General features: G+C 40.4%; 1 protein-coding gene across 2 annotated transcripts in view; it reads right to left on the bottom strand.

Moving 5' to 3' along the window:
* BCL11A (BCL11 transcription factor A) overlaps nucleotides 1-21665 on the bottom strand; it is a 155816-nt gene that overhangs the window by 130025 nt on the left and 4126 nt on the right. For both annotated transcript variants that reach the window (XM_083494338.1, XM_083494337.1), the window contains exon 2: nucleotides 17721-18050. In XM_083494338.1, the coding sequence (XP_083350464.1) occupies nucleotides 17721-18050 (330 nt within the window). The remainder of the gene's footprint in view (nucleotides 1-17720; nucleotides 18051-21665) is intronic.

Raw genomic sequence — 21665 nt, forward strand, 5'->3', positions numbered from 1 at the left:
GACATTAGGAAAACATCTTGAGTACTTGGGTTTTCTAAGAAAAGGGAAAGTCGTCTGCCTTCAAGGTGAACTGTCATTGTCAGCTTCTTGCAAAGCCATATAATTTCATGTTCTCCAACTCTTTCCAAGTACAGTATCCCAATAGCTAATCATTACTTACAGTCTCTGAGAATACCACAATCCTGGCCATCTTTACTTCCTAGACTGTCTTTCTCCTCGACACATCCTTCGCTAACTCATCACATCTTAATGTTTATTAGAAAGACTAGGATTCAGGACTGCGTGAAAGGCGCCATCAACAGACATCTGTATCAGCTACAGGTTTCCAGTTTGGACCAATTCTTTTTGACACTAACATTACTTTACATGAGTCAGGCAGGAGGAGGGTGGATATGGAATGTGACAGAGTAAATCGAAATCGGATTAAAAACAAAAGTTTAGACACTAGCAGGGAGATGCCTGGCGATGGCTCTTGAAGGCAAAATTGCTCAAGCTGTCTTCACGTCACATCCCTTTTGAACACTTCACTTCCTAACTCTGGGCTGCTTCCAATATTGCACGTTACATGCATGATACACGTGGCAGAAAGTCTTATGTGTGAAATAAACTTCTTTAAAAAATCTGTAACAAGAAAAAGTAAATACTAGTCACCTGTATAAATTATGCAAACATTGCATGGTATATTCTGCAGTTGTTGGCTTTTTTGCATAAATTATTTTCCTAGTTATGGTGAAGGGCTGGGGAACATGCACAGGGCAAAGAATGACTAGTCCTATTAATATGCCCTCCTGTGTCTATTTTTTTTTTTAGCAAGGAACAACCAAACACTTTCAGCCAAAGCAGAGGTGGCACAATTGATCCACTTAGGAACTGATTTAATGGTTTCTTTTAGAGTAAGCAACAACTGTCCAGGGTCTGATCTGGATTGGGACCCTTAGAGAGGCAAATGTGGTCATATAGTCTAGGTTGGGGGCCCTGCTTCTGCTATTAGATTTGGGAGCAACGTTCCCACTGATGAATGGAAGCTTTCCTTCCAATGCAAATAGCAGGTGCAATTAGGTCAAGAGTTAAAGCCTTTCCATCTTCTCTGATAAGATCTAAACCACAGTAAGCTCCACTGAATTCAATAAGACTTACTTCTGAGCAGGCATGGTTAGAACTGTGATGTTGCTCTTTCTAAAAATAATGATTCACACAATTACTAAGTGATCAAATCTTAGTTTGGCCCTTTCAAGCAAATGTTCGCATCTACAGAAACTTGCAAAGAAGGAAAAAGGCAGAAAGATGAATCTTGCACTAAATAACAAATGGGGGGGGGGTTGCCTACATTGGTTCCCTGGAGTGATTACCAGAGGAAAACAAACAGTTTTTGGAGGTGCATGTATGACATATTCAAGTGCACAAGTAAAGCATGTTACAAGCCCCAGCCTCCCTCCCTTGCCAATTGTCGAGGTGTGGTCGCCTGGAACACAACATATCAAAAGTTGCAGTACAAATTTAACAAATAAACAGCCCAAATAGAAAAAGGCCAAGGCACAATGAATAAACCTTGGACATCATGGGAAATGAAAAAGGCAGACAAACAATAGCATCTGCTGTGAGTGAGCAAATTATTTTTCATACAGAATTTTGAAAAAAATATATCTATTTGTACAAATAAGCATGTGCCTGTACTAACTTGTTAAAAACTAGGCCTTGTTCCCCCCTTTTCCTTTTTTTTTTACCAGTCACACAAGCTCTAAGATCAGAAGAAACACCATCCCCTTTGAAGATCCTCAAAATGCAGCAATTTAAAAGGGACATCAGTTGTTTTCAAAGCTCCATGAGTATCTTTATAAGAATTTAATTTTTCTTTATTGACCACCTCTTACCTCTCCCCAAGCCGCCTCACTTAACGGTACACAAAACCTATCAGTAAATAAAATGATGTACAGTTTATTACCAAATAGTAACACTTCTCAGTAAGTCTTTAGGAGGTACCATATGCTTATGATGCAAAAAAAAAAAGCATTATTACTGGAATACGTGTGCAGTCGCCAAAGAGCTATTTTATGGAGCCTTCTTAGGACAAAACAAAATAAAACAAAGAACTGTAATAACAAGGGATAGGAATGGTTTAGGTCAAATCATCACAACCCTTAAGATGGTTTTGCACTACCATTTGGGGGCTGATGGAATCCAAAACTATCTCAAGTGCACCAGGTTGGAGGGGGTTATTTTAGGCCTTCAAAGTACTGAAAATATTTCAGATTCATCATCTATCTGATTTGAAACTCCCTCTCAGGACTCATTTAACCTGCTGCTATGTCTCATGCTACCTCCTTCAAATCCCTCTTCAAAACCTTCCTTTTCCACGATGAACCCTTCAGGCTAACTTTTTAATCCTCAGCCTCAGCAGAAAGGAAGCCTGAATATATACGCAAATGAGCTTTCTCGCGCATTTGTCCCTTGTTAATCTCGCCTCTTGGCTCCATGGCCTCTGCCTGCCAAAACTGAGACCTGGTTTGTACATTTCACCAGGCTACTGGTGGTAGTTTCTTGAGGTAGAGGAGAGGGAACAGGCACACTGTGTGGCCCAATCACATAGATAATCAGTTGTTTTGTTGTTGTTTTGTTGTTGTTGAATTTATATACCGCCCTATACCCAGAGGTCTCAGGGCAGTTCACAGAAAAATTCAAAATATAAAACCACAAAATACATAATCAATTTAAAAACAAACAAACCAATACCCCCCAAAAAAACCCATTTTAAGAGGCATGTCAATCAAATCAAATAAATCAAAGGCGCCAGGTGAACTTCCCTGGGGAGAGCATTCCACAAACGGGGAGCCACTGCAAAGAAGGCCTCTTCTCGTGTTGCCACCCTCCAGACCTCTCAAGGAGGAGGCACATGAGGAAGGTTTGTGACGTCTTCTTCCATTATTTGATGGGGGGGGACTATACAAATCAGGCAGCCTTGTGAAGAAACATTGTCACACACGTGGTATGCTGCACATAAAACACAGAAAGGGAGAAGACCAACTCACTTTTCCACAACACAGAGATTCTTGCCAGTCACTGAAAATACAAATTTAAGACTTTCAGTTTTCTGGGCAGGAACTTGAAGTTTATTGTGTAGATTACTCTACAAAATATCATCATCCTAATTAACAGTGTGGTAATTATAAATAATAATAATAATAATATATAAAGATTTAACACTTTCCTGAGTAGCTCCAATGAGAAATAAATACGAATCGCTGTATGTCAGGGGTAGACTTGCATAGTCCAATTTATTTATTTATTGGAAGGGTCCTCACGTTTCACCTGCCTTGCCACATTTTGTCAGCTGCTAAACTGTGATCTATAAAATGGTTCCGTATGTGAAATATAAAATACATGAAATGTTGTCACGCTGCCTATTTTATTTTGTAAATATTGCGCTTAGTGCTGGCAAACAACTAATATATATATATATTATATATATATTTATACACACACACACACACACACACACACACACATTATCTGGGATTTCTAAAAACAAAAACAAAAAAGTCCATTTTTAATATTGTTGTTGTTGTTTTAAAAAAAAAGCTTGATGATGCTTTTGTGATAAATCCCCTGAAGACAGTGGGTAATTTCTCTTTAGTGTGACATAGTCAACACTCCTGTCAGAAAAGAAACTGTATTTCCTTCTATTTTACTTTTCATCCGATTTGGAGAAATGGAATAGAATTAACACTAATGCCTTGGAACCAAAGTAAAGTTAATAAAAAAAAAAAAAGCAGTTCAAGTCCCACTAGTATTTGTTTGAAAAGGGAAAAGGAAAAGGAAAAGGGGGGAAGCCCTTCTTCAGCAGAAATATTGATACTGATTTCAGCTAATCACCGTCTACTTCAGTTGCCCATAGTTCTTACCATTAGGAAAAAAGGCTTTAGATTTTTCATTCTGAAAGAGAAACTATTGGCTTACTTGAGACACAAGGTGAAAGAAACTCAACCTTTCAAGTTGTTGTTGTTTTTTTAAATCAAATTTGGTGTGGAATAGACCAAGTTCATCTGTGTGGGCTACAAGTAATCAGCCATTCATAAGCCCTGCACATTTTTGCTAGCCATACTTATTAACTGGCGGGAATTTTAATCTGTGATTAAAGCTATCATTGATTAATCACATCAATTCATCACTTAAAGCTTGCAATACTAATTACGTTTTACCTTGCTAATTAAACCCAACTGAAGCTACCAACCCAAAATTCAAACTCTCGGGCAAACAAAGACCCCAGTACTTGCATTTCTTAAAACAGAACCTAGAATGCTATTTCGGACTTCTGTTATTGTTTAAAAATAATTGTTGGTGTTGGAGTGAAGGGCCAATTTAACTGAGCTTCTGAATCATGTTGTGTGTGCTTTTTTTAAAAAAAATATATTCTAGCTCTAAGATCAAATTGACGGTGTAATCATTCCGCAGTGGCATTAAAGAACTGAGAGCATATAAACAAGAGCTCATTGTTTATAACTGACCAGCTCTCCCCGGATATCCCTTCGTCATCATGTTCAACGTTCAACTATTCCAGGGTGAATTCAGGGAGTGGTGCCGATTTGTAGCAAAATAACACACTGACAATGCCTATCTGCAAAACAAGCAGCACACTCTAAAGGAGCTTCTCCTCAATGGCAATCTCATAGAAAGATTAAGATCCGATTGCTTTCTTGATGCTAAGGCTGCTATTTTGTTATCTCAACTGAAAAACATGATATTCAATCTGCATAGTCAAGGGGTAAACAGATACAGATATGGTTATAGATGATAAAATATATAGATAACACCTGATCCAAACTTGGCTTACATATATTCATTCAATATAGAAAAGTGTATTTGTTTAAACAGCAATCTGTACAGGTAAAGCTCCCCCTGTGATTGCATCAGACTATTTAGTCTGGTTCTCTAGGGAAGAGAACGGATACCTCCATGCACAGTCTGAAAACTTCAAATTCAACATCTTACTGACAACTCATTTCTTTCCACCTTTAGAAAATGCATATAGTTGTTAAAGGGGAAGGCACTTTCTTCTTTGTCTCCTCTGTACATTTTGCTAAACTTTGACAGCTGTTGCTTCTGCTAAATGAATGCATTATTTTAAAAGTGGGTGGGTGTCAGAACAGCCCCTCCCCAAATATACATTTTGATTTAGCTTTGTTGTAAATCTCAAGGCAACAGAGAACCGACTCCGAATGTAAGGACCAGGTTGCTTCTTTTTTTGGCAGTGAGCAAAAGAGAATGCAGAACATAGCATATGTTAACTGTGTTTCCTTTGTTTCAATCAGATGAAGGGGCTGCTGTTGCCTTTAAGAATTAATGTGTGGCCATTCTTGAACAAAACGAAAGATTTCAACAAGTAACAGGAAGGTATTTCTCATCACGCCATCCTCACATTATCCCTCTCCATCTCTATATTCATTTGTTTAAAATGTAAAGGAAGGGGTGGGGAACAGGAGACAGAAAAGGTCTTATTCTTATATAAAATTGGATGAAAAATAAAAAGGGGGTGTTTTCATTTTATCTCAGATCACAGAAAACAACCCTGTGGAAAATCTGGCATATTGAACATTTTTCCCCCCACTGCTGTCATTCTCTCTAGGCTACCTAAGTCTTCTACAATTCCCCAGACTGCCTCCATATTAAGCCTGCTGTGTACAGCTTTATTATAGTGTGGTGGTGAAGGGACATTAATATTCCTTGGGTTGCATCTGACAGATTATTTACATGCGCCCATCTGAGCTCATACCCGAAAGCCACTCTGAGGTGCTCCAATTGTAAAGGCAAATGAAGAACACATATTCCCCGCAGGGATCGGGACTAACCTTCCCGCACCACAAACAGACACTCACACGCATACCTCAAACCTTGCCCTCACCAACCTGACTCAACACCACCTCGGAATGAGGAATGTGCTCAGGGGCTGGCAAGGGCTGGCTCACCCCACGAAGGGAAGCAAAACACACCTCCCTGAAATAAGTTTTTAAAATGCAGGAGGAGCAGAGGAAAAGGCTGCCTAGCAAACTCCACCACGCCTCATCAAGAGCAGGTTTGCATACTAAAATGGGCTGGGAAATAGCAGGAAGATGTTCCTAATTCAGACAACATCAAAACTAGGTTGGCATGGAGAAAACGAGCTCTTCTCTCTCTCCCTCCAAAGGTAGGAGCTTCAACACAAAGATGCGCCTTCGGTTCTGTTTAAAACTTGAGCAAAGACAGCCATTTTGCAACACTTTCTATCCCACTTTTAACCACACATCTGCACCTGTTGGTTCACAAAACCCTGCTTACCACTTGGCAGGATTTTATCAACGACCATGCTAGCAAGGGTGAGACACCTCAGCCCAGGGTAGTTTGCTGATATAGATGAGCACCCCGACAATGCCCAGTGAGAAGATGCTTGGTTTTGGAGAGAAGCACCCCTTCCCCAGCAAGCACAGGCACACACCATTGCAATGTTGCCGTATATCATTTGAAACACAGAGACAAAGATTTCAGGGACAGGGAAAATAAACAGAATGATGCTAAGGCTCACTTTGGGATACATTCAAGATTAAATTGCTTTTCGAAAAACGAAGTCAGTATATTTTTATGAGTCCTTGTTGTTACTTTCTTCTACCTCATAATATCTATAGCAACTTTATCAACAAAAGGTCCGTTCCCTTTGGTTTTTAATGCAATGGGAGATGAGATGCCTATTTTATTCTTAACCAAATGGTGAGCCCAGATTCAGTAAGGGTCACCAGACACAAAGGTATAATTCAGGAATACAGTGATACCTCAGGTTACAGACACTTCAGGTTACAGACTCCGCTAACCCAGAAATAGTACCTCAGGTTAAGAACTTTGCTTCAGGATAAGAACAGAAATTGCGTGGTGGCGGCGCAATGGCAGCGGGAGGCCCCATTAGCAAAAGTGGTGTCTCAGGCTAAGAATGGTTTCAGGTTAAGAATGAACCTCCAGAACGAATTAAGTTCTTAACCTGAGGTACCACTGTATGCCATCTGAAACACAAATGTGTTTTGAGAGGGGGAGTAGACAGCTCCTCCCCGAGGAAAGAAACTGCACCTAACTTCTTCCTGCCACTAGGCTTGATCATCTAGTGGGCAGATGCAACATTTGTCCTAGTTGCTTAACCCTAGAGAGGGAATAGACCAGTCTTCCTTCTGAAAGAGGAAGGTGGTAAATCTATGAGGGAAGACTGATGAGGGGAGGTAGAGGTAGAACTTTGAGTTCCAAGTGGAGAAGACATGAAAGGGAAGGTGATGCAAACCATAAAGGAAGGATGGTATGGTAAGGCTGCTCTAGGAGCAGAAAGAGGAGCAGAGATATCTTCTGACCAGGACATCTAAATAGGCAGCACTGGGCCTACATATCCCTTCAGTTATGACAGGCACAGAAACACACATTGGCAACCTTCCTGAAAGTATGTCCCCAAGAACATGGGTTTATATTTCTGCACACCCATGTTTTAATATCTGCTCACTGTGATGGGAACAATTTAGTTGGCTTCACAAGTGGCAAAAGAGCAAATATTTCCTCACATGCACCATCCTTCAACACTTACAATTCTCATATATGCAGAATGTAAAATTCTGAACAGTACATAGGTAGCCTAGTCTCAATAGCATATAACCTATGCAGAAATAGCAACTTTGCATATCTACTTTCGTTTTGCAGCCACAAGGACCTATAAAGAGGTAAGACCTGGTCACTGGAAATTCTCTTCCGGCTCCCCCTTCCCCAGCTTCTGAGATTTCACACCTATCTTCAAATCTTTACGGGCTAGAAACTTGTTTTTCTTTTTGCGTGTATGATTTTGCTTAGAAAAATTAAAAGCAAGGTTCTCAGGATGCTGAATTCTCTGCCGAACACTTTTGCACTTCATTAGAACTGCAGCATACAAAACACTCCTGCATATAGTAGCTATTCCTATGTGTTTAATCTGTAAGCACAGTATACATATATGAAAACCTGTAGTTAGTGAGCCCATAGTCCTATGAAATACCAACTGTTCTAGGATCCTGTAAAAAAAAAATCTAAGCAGTAACATAAGACTGATGTAACAGACATGGATCAAGTTATTCACTGATTGAACTATAAAACTTAGAAGTTTATATGCTCATCTGAACAAGACTTTTTGGAAAAGAGGACAAGGAAAATCAATTTTAAATGAAAATTAATGAAGTACTATTGGCTGAGCTCATGTTCCCTGATATTATTTACAAAAGACATTCCTAATCTTATTTACTCCACAATTTGATATAGCGGTATGACCAAAGCAAACAAAACTGGACGAGCACCCTGTACACAATACAAAATGTAGATTTTCCAGGCAATAAGGAGAAAATCTGAAAGACTCTTTACAGGGCCTCTTCACACATTACCAGCACGGTGTATATACAGGTATGCTCATGAGGGAGGTTGAATGAGCAAGGTGCCGTCCTGTAGACCAGGGTTTCTTCCTGTGTAATGCAATCTTGAGCAGAGTACAGGCAGTGACAATTTTAGGCATGTCCAACTGAAGCATGACTGCCAACGCGTATGCCATTTTGGACCGGGAAGAGGGAGGAATGGGGGCAGAGTGGGGGGGCGGAATGGGGTGGGCTTATGTGTTTTCCACCGAAGCACTTTGACCCAGAACGCAACCCCCGCAGAAGCAGGGAGTTGCCTGTAATCATAGCGCCTGATCCAGCTGGGCTCTGCCAACAGGGGGAGTTTCCCCACAACAAAGGCACCCCCCTACATGACACCACATTGGAGCACATGCAATTGCCAGCAGTAGCTAGGGGGAAGCCCCCAAATGGGGAATTTTGAGGACAGAGCATACAAGGAGTAGAGCTGGATCTGCTGGACTGAAAGTCAACACTTTCCTGATGCACCCCTGTGCAGCACCAGCCCGGACACGATGCAATGAAAATGGGGGGGGGGCACCTTGGCAGGTAGGGCTGAGGATGCAGTAAAGAATCCCTTTCCCGCCACACCCCAGTTAGAATTGCTCTGTGAGATTCTATATTCAAACATGCACCCAATCAGTTAAACATGCATAAACAAACACTCATTCTCACAGCAATGCTACTTAAAAGATTGCCCCCCCCAAAAAAAACCCTATTATTGTTACATAGGAAAATGTATTAATTCTACTATTACTTTAATATAGCAAAATGCCATATTGTTTTTGGTCACTCTAACTGCAGCTTGTGGAGGGGGGGCGGAGAGAAGTTGGTTTTGCTGTACAATATTGTATCAAACTGAATGAGGTCTGAAAAGTGACTTTTGTCCGAAAGATTCTGCATATTCTAAGTGACAAACGCATGCATATTTCACATACACTGTCTGAAATTATTATGTCACTTTGGTTCTCGTTTTGTGTTTGAAAGGCTCACACAAAGAATGTGGGTTCTTGGCATTTCACAAAGCTGAAATAGTTTCAATCTGTTTCACAATATTAGAAGCCTGCATGAAAGAATTATTTCCTTCCTCTTCATTTTGATCTAAAATATTTTGTTTATTCATTGGTACTCTACTTGCCCCCCCCCATGACACACACAGACACACACACAAACCTCCCCTCCTCCAGTGTCCCTGCTGAGCCCCCATAAATCAATCTTTTTATTGTCTAAGCAAGTCCAGCCGCACAAGGCCTTGCATTTATTAAGTTATTTTGGAGCTGATACAGATATAGATATAGATATAATCAGTGCTTTTTTCTGGGAGTAGACAGGGGTACACATACCGCTAAACAATTTGTGAATCTAAGTTCGGCCTCATTGAGGGGCAGTATTTCAATATGAGTAGGAAAATGAGAGTACCCCTAAACCTTTTTCTTTCTTTTTTTAGAAAAAAAAGCACTGTATATAATGACTGGAAACTGAAATGTGGATAAATGGATAAATAGACAGATCTATTTGATTTGCATCCAGGTCTATTTCGATTCATTGGCTGTGCGACAATTAAATGCCAGACCCTCAAACGAGAAAGAAAGAATGACGGTATTCATAATTCCTTATGCTGAACGATACTCTTGTGAGAGAAGAAATTGTGTTAATTCGAGGAACTTCAGCCCATGTGGAGGCTGCTTTGAAATACTTATGCTCAATCAGAAGGAAACTTCTCTGCATGCTGTTATTGTTTATTCACACACAATAAATATAGATATACACTCACTCACTCACACATACATACATACACACTTTGGAAGTGGTGTAGAAAAAAAGAGATCCCATATATATGTTTGAAGTAACAGCTGATTTTTGCATCAATCATCTGGAATGGAGAGGGTGGAGAAAAACCAGTACAATTCCACACCACCTGCTGTTCCCATATACAAAGGATGAACACGAGACACGTGGAGCTTTCTCCCAAATTGCAACGTGGGGAAGCACACACGTGCCAATTATATCACACATACATCTCGCTCCAAAACTGCTCCCCTCTTGTGCGTGCAAATCAGAAGAACTTGGGGGTCGTCTGCAACATAGCATGGTTTTTCTTTGCTTGACAGAAGTAAAATTTCACATCCAAACAGGCCTCTGGGTTTAATTAAGCTTCTCCAAAGTCTTCTGACAACGGTCCAGCCAGAGAAAGGCAGGCACTTCTGTAGCTCAGTCGTGCAATTGTTGTGACGGTTCTATTTACAATTTGTCTTGGAAAGACTCGCTCTGACATTGTGCTTTGACCAAAAAACAACAACAGCCAGCCTGCCAGTTCACAACCTTTCCTGTGTCTTATTTACAAATGCTGCTCACATGGTGTGATCCAGGAAGCATTCCTTTTGCCTTTGGGAAATCCCTCCAAATTTTTTCAGCTTAAAACAATCTTCTGTGTCCTTCTGAATTGAGAAAGGTCAACTAATGGCTGGGACTTAGCACTGGGGCTGTTTCCCACCTGCCCACCCAAACTTCAACTTTTAATTTCTGGAATCTAAAATATCTCAATTCCTCAGAGTTGCTAAATTAAAAAAAAATCCATTTGCACACCACAACATTATAACCTCAAATGGGTTAGTTCTACACCTAGTCTGTTTATTGAAGATATCAGCTGGTAGGGGGCTGCAAACAAACCCCCTACTTTCTAATTGCAGGAAGCACATCACACTTAACTGGGTTAATTTCCCAATAGATTATGACATGAGAAATGTATGGCTGGGTTTGTATGGAAAGCAAGGTTACAAAAAATATGTGTCATGATTTAAAGGGGGTCTCCTCTCTTGTACGGCATATAGAAGATCCATGCATATTCGCAAATTAAATATATAGGTGCACATACGCATATCATAATCCAGTTAGGTATAACTGAAGCACAGAATCCTATTTCCCCACCGCTATATGCCACCCAAATTTATATAATGGACAGGCTCTTAAAAGCTAATAGAGAAAGATTACCTAGCTATGCATTTATCTTCTTGCCCACATATGTCTACCACACCTTTCCCCACACATCATCAAAGTCTGGTCAGTGGCTGCGAAACATTGCTATAAGAGGTTTTAAAGGGCCAGATGCATGCACTTTTTGATACACAGATTCTATTAATTTTCTGGTTAGATTTTTTTCCCCTGCTGCTGCTGCTGCAACAGATCAACATCAACTAAAAAATTCTGTGTCACTCCAGAGCCTGTGGACAAGTTAACCCATATGCTTAGATGTTAATGAACGCACATATTCAGGGAACGGGCAGGGAGGGGGAGGAAGCGAGAATTTATCGTTTGTACAATGTGGGCTGTTGAAATATCACATCAATGACAGTTCTAGCTTTCCTCTATCTAGAACGAGAGAGTTAAAAGATGCATCATCTCACTGCACAGCAGAGTGACTCAGTAGCTTGTTTCTTCTGCTTCAAAGCAGTGAACCCTAAGCATCATTTATCCTAAGAAAACAGCCTTTTATTGTAATACACAAGCTTACTGACTAGAAAATGGCTCAATGAGTATCCGTATTTAATATGAAAAAGGGCAATAAACGCCTTACTGCAGGATTCTTAACTAGACCTGCTCTTGCGTTGTTACAAAGGAGGATTTTGCTTCTGTTTTTTCCTAGACACTTATCATGAAAGATCATCTCTTCAACAGTTATCTAAAACACCGGATTCCCCACCCACTCCAGCACCTGCCCATCCATCCAAATGTCATGGTCAGCTAGTCTTTTCTTTTTCAGGACTGGCACAGCAAGAGACGGGGAAAAAGGAATGTGTGGGCGTGTGGCCACCTTTCTCTGGCATCCCATCAACCCCCTGAAATGTTCCCCGCCCTTAGCTCAGCCTGAGAGAAAATGTTAATTTCACTTGGAATTCAAAGAATGGGAACCGAGAGGTTATCACCACTTGAGTTTATACTGAAACGTTAGCTCAATGGTGTGTCAAAATTTGTCTTGGAATCGCTTAAAATGCCTGGGCAGGGGAAAATGAAATGAGATTATAGAAGGGGGGGGGAAGGAATTATCATAATTATTGTTAGGAAGCAACATTTGATCCCCCACCCCCGGCTGCATCAACGATTTATGAAAACTGTTTTCCACTTGAGAAAGAGAAACCCAGAATTCTTTGGGTACTCTCACTTTCTAATAAACTCTGGAAGAAACAGTGAAAGACAGTCACCTCATCACCTATAATACATACAGGTCCTATATGTTGGAAGAGAATCTTGCAACAGTACTCTTGCATATGCACAAAAGGCACAAAAGGGAGCCCCAAAGGTCCATCAGGCCCAGAATACTGTGCCTCCTACAATGACCAAGTAGATGCCTCCAAGACGCCTATGAGCAGAGCCTGAAGCCAACACCCCTCCCTTGCTATGCCCTCCCCAGCTCCTGTTATTCAGGGCCATATTTCCTCTGAATATGAGGTTCATTTAACCATCAAAGCTAATAGCCCCTGGGAGACTTCTCCTCTTCCTCCTCTTCCATGAATATGTCTAATCCCTTTTGAAAGCCATCTATCCCAGTGACTGCCATCACACCTTGTGGCAGAGAATTCTGTAAAATTAACTGTGTAATTTGTCTGCCTCAAATCTACTGCCAGTCAATTTTACTGGATGAACTGTAGTTCTAAGTGCATCTAGTCCATACATCTGCTGGAACAATGTTCCATTCTGCCTATCCCACAACCATCAGCAAAGCAAAATCAACAGGCTATGACAAAACTCTAGGCCAATTGTATTTAATCACTCAAGTCACCTTTCATGTTTTTCCTTTAAAAAAAAAAGACGGTATAAATATGAATCAATTTTGTGTGTGTGTCTTTAAAAAAAAATATGTATTTTTATCTGCAGTTTCAATGAACGCTTATACATAGAGTAGGGATTCTAAGTGTTGTCGAGGATGAAGGGGACAGCAGTTATTCTAAATTTGCAAGCAAGAGATATGATCTTATTTTTGGATCAGTCGCTCTACCTTGCATATATACTGTGTTTATGTTGAGATGTTAGAAATCAGCTCTCCGAGCAATTTGAGGAGAGAAGATGGATGAAAGCATCTCACCATAGTAACATGAAGAGCTCTGAATTTCTGAAAACACTGTACAAATGCCAAGTATCACTACAATTGTGCCCCCAAATCTTAAGCCCAGCATAGGAAAAACGCCAGACACAGAACTGGGAAACCGGAACTCAAATGCCTCCTCCTCTCTGAACTCATATTCTGACTTGGGGAACATCTCTTGCCTCTCCAGCCTCGGTTTGTTTCCTCGAAAATGGAAACCGATATTACCAGTTGCTGCAAGGACCAATAGAAAGAAGGCAAAAGCGTTTTTGCTTTGGTGAAAAGCAAATCACCAGTGACTGATGACACAAATCAGAGTTCACCAGCCTTTGGTAGGATGCTGATCCTGGACCTGTGAGCAACTTATTCAATGGCTTGTTCACATCAGCAATGCAACCCACGTCAAAGTTCAGCAAAACAGCAGAAATGCATTAAACAAAAGCCATCTCTCTCCTCTTGCCTTTCTGTCACATCTCAAACCAAACAATATATCTAGAACACCTAGATACAGTGCGGGTCTTTTGCTGGGTCTTCCCCTTCACACACACACACACACCTTAATTCTTGCTTGACAGACACTGCTTTCTGTCTTTTATACAAAGCTGTTCAATATGTAAATACCACATTACATCACAGAAGGGCTGCTCCATATTTGGTGATTTAGCAAGCCTGCAGTACACAAAAGATCTGAAAATCCTTCCGGAAAGTGCCGGACTCACTAATCATACCTCATTCCCGTTCGGAACAAGGATGGCACGTGACGTAATGGTCAGAGCCTCACATGACGCTACAGCAGCTTAACCTACATACTATAAAGATAATCACACTGCAGTTTTGATTTTTTAAAAATAAAAAAGCCTGCCCAATCAGCAGCCTTGCTGTTTAATTTCAATACACATAAAGGACTAGCCTTATTTATTCAAGTGGTGAGGATCACACAAAGCCTAAGATAATCAGAAGTTTGGATAAATGGGAGTGTTGCTTATGCAGAGCAATTCTGACATGGGGTTATGCAGGGGACAACCACAAAATAATGCATAATACAGAATGTGGAACACAGATAGTGATTGCTGGATAACTGAAGTTCACAGTAGAAGCTGACTTACATTTTTAACATGCAAACCAATCAAGCCAAGCTTTTAGGAATTACAGTTAGAAGTTTAAAAGGGCAAAAAAATGTGTATACTAAAAATTAGAGATAAATGAAATTAAAATAGCTAAGTTGCTGGTATCCACAAAACAGTGGATGGGAGCCTTCATATCACACAGAACTCTTCTTCAGACAAAGCAAAAAAAAACACACCAAAATTTGCAGCTACTGTATAGCTTATTTGCATTATGCCTTATTTTGGAAAACTTACACCTGAAGAAGAATCCTACAAAATCTGAAAACTTGGATCTGGCTGGCCTAGTAAAAAGTATTTATTTGCTTGCTCTGCCTCTTTGTTTGTTCAGAGGAAGTACAAGGTTTTAATAACATGAGGGGACATGCAAGTTCTACTAAAGATGCATACAAAAAAGATCTGAAGAAAATAATGTATGTGGTGATTTATCCATATAAGCCATTTAGTACAAAACTTCATTCAAATTCAGAATTCCAGCAAACTGCAAATGGACGAATTAAACATTGGGGCTTTTTGGATGCTTTGAAGTTGGCAATCACTTTCAATGTTCGTTGTGTTCTAACTCTGTCGAAAAATAACGATTTCGGCAATAAAATCTAAGCACTGCTTCCCATGCATGCTCACTCAGACACACACACGCCATTCCACTAAAGAAAACAACCGACTCTGCAAAACCTGTGTGCACACAAATGACACTTAAGTTCCAATCTAAGCAGCCCCGAAACCTAAACTGTAATGTTTAGAAAGATAAAATTTCAAAAATGTGACAAATTTTGATGCCTCAACTATGTTCCAGAACTATTAAGATTATTTTAATTACTGTATTTTAGGTCGGGGGGGGGGACTGAGAATGTCCTTCTGTTCCTACATTTGAGATGGGGAAAATGCCAGACTACTTATGCTGCTGTAGCCCTACCAACTTTAGACAGGACTATGCCAATTTAACTGGACTTGGAACTGCACCCTTACTTAGCCAGAGAGAGAGAGAGAGAGAGAGAGAGAGAGAGAGAGAGAGAGAGAATTACACAGTATAAGAGATATTGTGTATAAGGCCAGATGGGGCAGGGAGATGCAATACAGCATGTGATTTACACACAGTCCTTCTCCTAATACCACAATATCCCTTAGGCTATTAAAACAAGAGCACAAGTGATACTTTATGCTAACTCTCCCAGCCTTCCCTTTTACTTAACAGATCTATGTCATTTCTGATGCTGCATATTTTTAAAAGCAGCCTCCTCCTCCTCCTCTTTAAAGGGATAGCCGCCTTTTGCCAACTGTATTGTAACAACGAATGGGGCCCTTATTAGCCAGGCGGAATTAACGGATCTCATGTTAACATCCAAACATATTTTCACTTAATTTTATTTTTATGAAACACACACATACATGCAAATGCTAAAGCGCTTTGCCAGTAATTACAATTATAGATAGATAGATAGATAGATAGATAGATAGATAGATAGATAGATAATTAGCTGCAGGGAACGACATCCATTACTTTTATTTTCTCCCCCCCCCCCCGCCCCGTTTAATTACGCATTGGGATTTGTGCCACTGCCCGGGGGGGGGGAAGCCAATCCACCTTGGACATTTGTATGGGTGGCATGTGGCGGTGTAAAGCCTCTGAAGAAAATCAAGATACATCTGTCAAAACCACATCAGAGACAAGAGACAGCGGGAGGGGGGGCATTTATCATTTGGCTGAAGAGGCAGGATTGCAAGGAAGCAGGCCTCCTCCCCTGTCAAACCAACCTTTTGAAATTTCCAACGTGCCCTTAAACTTTTCGAATACGCGAGCCTGCGCGCCTCAGCAACTGCCCTCTCTACTCTGGCCTGGGCAGTGGAAAATGGCATCTTAAAGTCAAGGTCAGCCGTGTCACTTCGCCAAGGGGCTGCCTTTAATTACAACCCACTCCGTGACAGCCAATATGGATCGGAGGCTGGGGGAGAAGTTAACCCTTCCTCCTCTACACACACCCTTTGCAAGCCAGAGTTTGCACACACACACACACACAAAACCATAATTAAAAGAAGAGAAAGGAAAGCAACCGGCTCTAGCAGACATGAGGAAAGCAGCTACAATTAAAAATAAATAAATGATAGAGCAGGCCTGTGGCATTCGAATGAGTTTTTTTGGCACCCTGGAACAGACCGTTGTGATCAGGCTGAGGTTTTAGCTATCTAAACACTTGGGGGGTGGGGGTTCCCCGGCTTCAAATGTGCCTTGACAGGCTGACACTAACACAGCACAGGCTTCAGAGACGGTTCCAACTAGAAGGCCCAGCAAGCTTTTTCCATCCCTCTCTTTATCGTTGCTTAGTGGTGTGGGGCTGGATTTGTGGAGATGGAAGTGAGGGGAAGGAAACCTCATGGATCTCTGGATCCAAGAGAATAACAAGAATAACTGAACCAGGAGCAAGAGGCCAGGACTGACCCTATAGTCCAAATGTATAGTTTACAAAGGAATCGTTTTTGCACAGCTGCGTTGGGGTTATAGCGGGCATTTCACACAACAAGCAGATAAAATGCAGCAGATAGACCCACATCCCTTAAACAAGCAGGGGGCAGCTGCCAATCAGGTCTCCCTAGCACGTGTTTCCTGCTAGAAGCGTTTCCTGCTTCTGTCCCGCCACAAAACATTTGTGTCAACACCAGTGTGACCCCATTAAAACACGACTGTGAAGTTTGACGCTGCAATGGCATGTTCCCACCTTGAAGTATGTAGGAAGGCATCAGTGGAAATGCAGACACAAAGACAGGCTATTGGGTAGAGGGGCAGGGAACCTAATCCTCATATACTCTCTGGATGACCACACCTGGAACAGCCAGCAGGAGTCAAAAGGACAGGTGTGGAAGTTGAAAAGAAAGCAGCTGGAAACTTAACTCAATGGTGCAGCACAGGAATTGTGATTTTAGGAAGGTATGTGTGTGTGCATACTTGACATGAACATATTTATCTTGTGAACTGCCAGGTGAAATTTCAGAAAAACAGGCCTCTTACTAAACTTCTAAATTTCTAATAGGAACCCGCCCCCCCAACAACATGCTGGTGCTTTCTCCCACATTCCCATTCTCCCCCCCCCCCCCATCGCTTCGATTTACCTGCTATATGTTCCTGTTTAGGGCAAATTCCTCTAGATGACGTTGACAAACAATCGTCATCCTCGGGTGTGACCTGGACGCCAACCTCCACGGGATTGGATGCTTTTCGCAGCTCGCTCGGCGAGGGCGAAGGGGGCTTATCCACAGCCTTCTCTAGGCAAAGACTGCCATTGCATTGCTTCCGTTTGTGCTCAATAAAAATAAGGATGTCCCCCAAAGGAAAGTTCATCTGACACTGGCCACATGTAAGGAGGTCGTGGTCCCCTTCTGGAACTCCCAACGTACCATGATCTGGTTCGTCATCCGTGAGAATGGCTTCGATAGGTTCGGCTGTAGTCAAAGGAAGAGAAGAAGACAATGGTCAGGAACCTTGTAGGAACACAGACAGCTTAAACTGAGTCAAGAGAACTGGCCTGTCTAGCTCAATACTGCCCACACTGACTGGCAGAGGATAATTAGAAGTAGAAGAAATAGAAGCTAGGCTTAGAGGCAGGGGGCGAGTGGCATGCACTGTCCTTGAACACAGCAGACCAAACATTACAAAAACCAGGAAAGCTGAAAAGTTGTGCTGTCTCACCTCCCAAAATCAGCAATAGTGCTATGGGTATTTTTAAATAAAAGATTATCCGTTGTGTTCTGAACAGCAGTCATTCAGGAATAAGAGGCACTACATTAATGTCATTAAGACCCTTCCATAAAATAAACTTCGGGGGATGACACACCACAGGGGCATGGCATGAAACACAACCCCATTTTTTTAAAGTTTTCTTTTGCTTTTTAAAAAGACAAACAAGATAAAGCCAGTCCAACCCCGACCGCAAGACAGCAAAAGAGCTTCCTCTTTATAGCATGTTGTCATTCAACAGGAAAACGAATTTATCAGCGATGTCAAGCAGTCCCATCAGAAGCAAAAGAAGCTATAATGAATTATGAGCAATTCAGACTCCCTCTCCCTGTTTTTGTTACTCTCTCTCTTTTAGAGGGCCCTGAAAAAGCTGCTTTTTCCAGATTAACAATGAAAGAATAATCTTTAAAATCACCGATTATATGGTTATTCCTCTTCTCCAAAAGTGAGGCTAAGAAAGTTATCTCTTTATATTCCCATGCACATTTTTATTTTATTTTACTGAAAATCTGCATGTGTGCTTACACTCTTCTATCTTATGTTAGGGATGGTATGTGTTTGCTTTATGGTGCAGGTATGCATAAACATGCATGTACGTGTACATTATAAGAAGGTATCATCACAAGATGATGAAAAAGGCTTGCTTGAGCGTCTGACAGGTGGCACACAGCACCCACAGAGCCCTACATTTTCCGTAGGGACATTTCTGTGCCACATATATACAGGTACATGCAGGAATGCAGAGGATGGCCAAGAACAACTCTCTAAAATAATCCAACAAACAGAAAAATCAAAGGTAATCTGTAATGATCCTATAAATCGACCTACTGTATTATTATTGTCGTGTTTTCTAAAAGTGATTTTCAACCACACCACCCATATTTTTATATCCAAATATATATCTATGAACAATTGCTCCTTACAATTTTGAGAAATAAGGCACTCTTGAAGATCTAAGAAAATAAGCCAATTAGCCTGAGGTAGGATTTACACACACACACAAACACCCCCCCCCCCAAGAAAGGAATGCCCCAATCATTCAGAATGTATTAACACTGCTGGCCTTGATAAGGTAAAAATCTGTATAAAGACAACTAAATTCCAGCTTTCATAACCAGAGTGGTTAAGTCCTTTCTTTAGATTTGAACAACCTTTCCTAATGTTGTCAAGAGTTGATTAATTTCCTGAACGAGCTCCAGAAAGCTCCATTAAGAGCTTGTTTCTGCACACACTATTGCCAGTGGATAGTTTAACAAGGCAGATTCATATTAGTAAGCTCTCAATCTCAACTCCTTTTTCTTTCTTTCTTTCTTTTATTTTTGTTACTTTCTGCTGGCAAAAAGAGTCTTTCAGAGAGAAAGAGAAAAATCTAGTCCAGAGTGTATTTCTCTGGATCTACGAGCCAGGACTTACAACTACAAACATGAAATTGTGTCCTTACAAAATATCAAACGCAGCTAGTTAAGGAAAGTGTGGCAGGATGCAACACCTCAACAGTTAATCAGCCTGACCTTCTTTAGCATGCGGCCAATTTCACGTTTAATGAACTTAAAGCCACAGAGAATCAAAAAATAGATTTTTAATTTGACTGCACCATATTGGAACAGATTTTGATAAAGTGCATGAAAAAATTACAGCACACTCAGGTTAAATTTATTTCAGTCCTATCTAGGTAGAGTATTTGGAAGAAGGGGGAATCAAGAGTAATTCCCAACCATGCAGAATAGCGTAATATTTTAAGAGACTGCAGCCCTCGTATCTGGACTCCAAATAGTACCCTACAGATACAGTCTCTCTCTGTATACATATTTTGCCTCAAGCTTTGCTCCTAATTTAAGATAAGGTCAATTACAGAAATATAAAGGTTAGGTTTTTACTTATACTGTAAATTCTCCTGTACAGAGGTTTCATATCAGATCCTTTGACCATAAATAGTACAGTGACATAAAAAGTACACTGACAGAATCATGTGTGTTAGTATTTAATAGTCCAAATGAGAGAAAATGGAGAATATGGGTGTTTCTACATCTGCGGTTTTTATTTTATTTCAGGAGAAATATTATCAGGCTGCATTTTTACAAAGTGGCAAGCAACACAAGGCCATGTTCTCCCTTTGAAAGACACTTAAAACTTGAAATAATCACCATCACTACCACCCCAGTTGCAAACTTCAGAGCATAGTCTAAGCAGCAAAAATGTCAGAACAATTAAATATTTCTCAGCGACAGCAACTTCTCCCTAGCAATTAGAAAAAACTGCAATATTTTAGGCCTGAAGTGCTTGTGAAATTAGTAATATGGTTTAGCAAGGTGAGACAGAACCTTTTTTTCCAGGCAGTTGAAAATCATGCTAAATAATGGGCATCAAAAGAGATTTCTTGTGAAGCCCATGAAACCGGTTGAATTCTCATCAAAACCAGTAAATGAAGAGGCAGCTGAAAAACGTTGTTGATTACACCTCTGCATTCAGCCAATTAATTTTATAGGAGGCAAAGTTCTTGAAAATAACAAGATATTCAAATGTACAGATATAAAACCCATACCCTGCACATATTTTCGGTGCTCTTAACATAAATGATTGCTAATTAAGAAGAATGATAGCGTAGTGTTTGAAACAGGATTGGCACACAGCTTGCTCCAAAAGCTTTCCTAAAGCAGAGAAAGCATGGTATTGCTGTTATTTGAAACCAGGTGCAAAACACAAGCACCTAATTATTTATTATTAATTCTTCTTATTATTATTACTGCTAATCCTGGTTTACATGCTAGTTTTTTTTCCAGTGACCACCAGTTCCACTATATTTTGTGCATTTGATTTTTCTGCTCAAATCAATGGATCCTCAAGAAAAATAGGTATCTTAGCTGCTGTTTATAAGGAGTTTTTTATTAATTATTATTATTATTATTATTATTATTATTATTATTATTATTATTATTATTATTATTATTATACCTCAGTATTTCACGGGGCCATGCTCTCCAAAGAGCAGAAGGGAGGATAAAAAAGAGGAAAGAAAAACAAGAAGGCATGTTCCTGATTTATTAATTTTTTTAAAATGTGCCTTTCATTTTCAAAAAATGGATCTACAAGGAACAAGCAATGAAACCTCAACCAGAAACAACAGAGAGAAACTGAACACATAGCACCCTCCAAAAATATATTAAAAAAAAATAAAAATAGAATTTGGTCACCCAGATTCAAGTTTGCTTCCAAGGGAATGCTAGGATTAGTTTAGTGGTTTGAAGAAGCACATGAAAGCGGAGCTGGAGAAGTGGAAGGAGGATGAATTAAAACACGCACGAAAAAAGAAAAGGAGTGAC

This window comes from Podarcis liolepis (genome assembly GCF_965112155.1).
Source record: "Podarcis liolepis genome assembly, chromosome: 3".
Classification (NCBI taxonomy): Eukaryota; Metazoa; Chordata; class Lepidosauria; order Squamata; family Lacertidae; genus Podarcis; species Podarcis liolepis.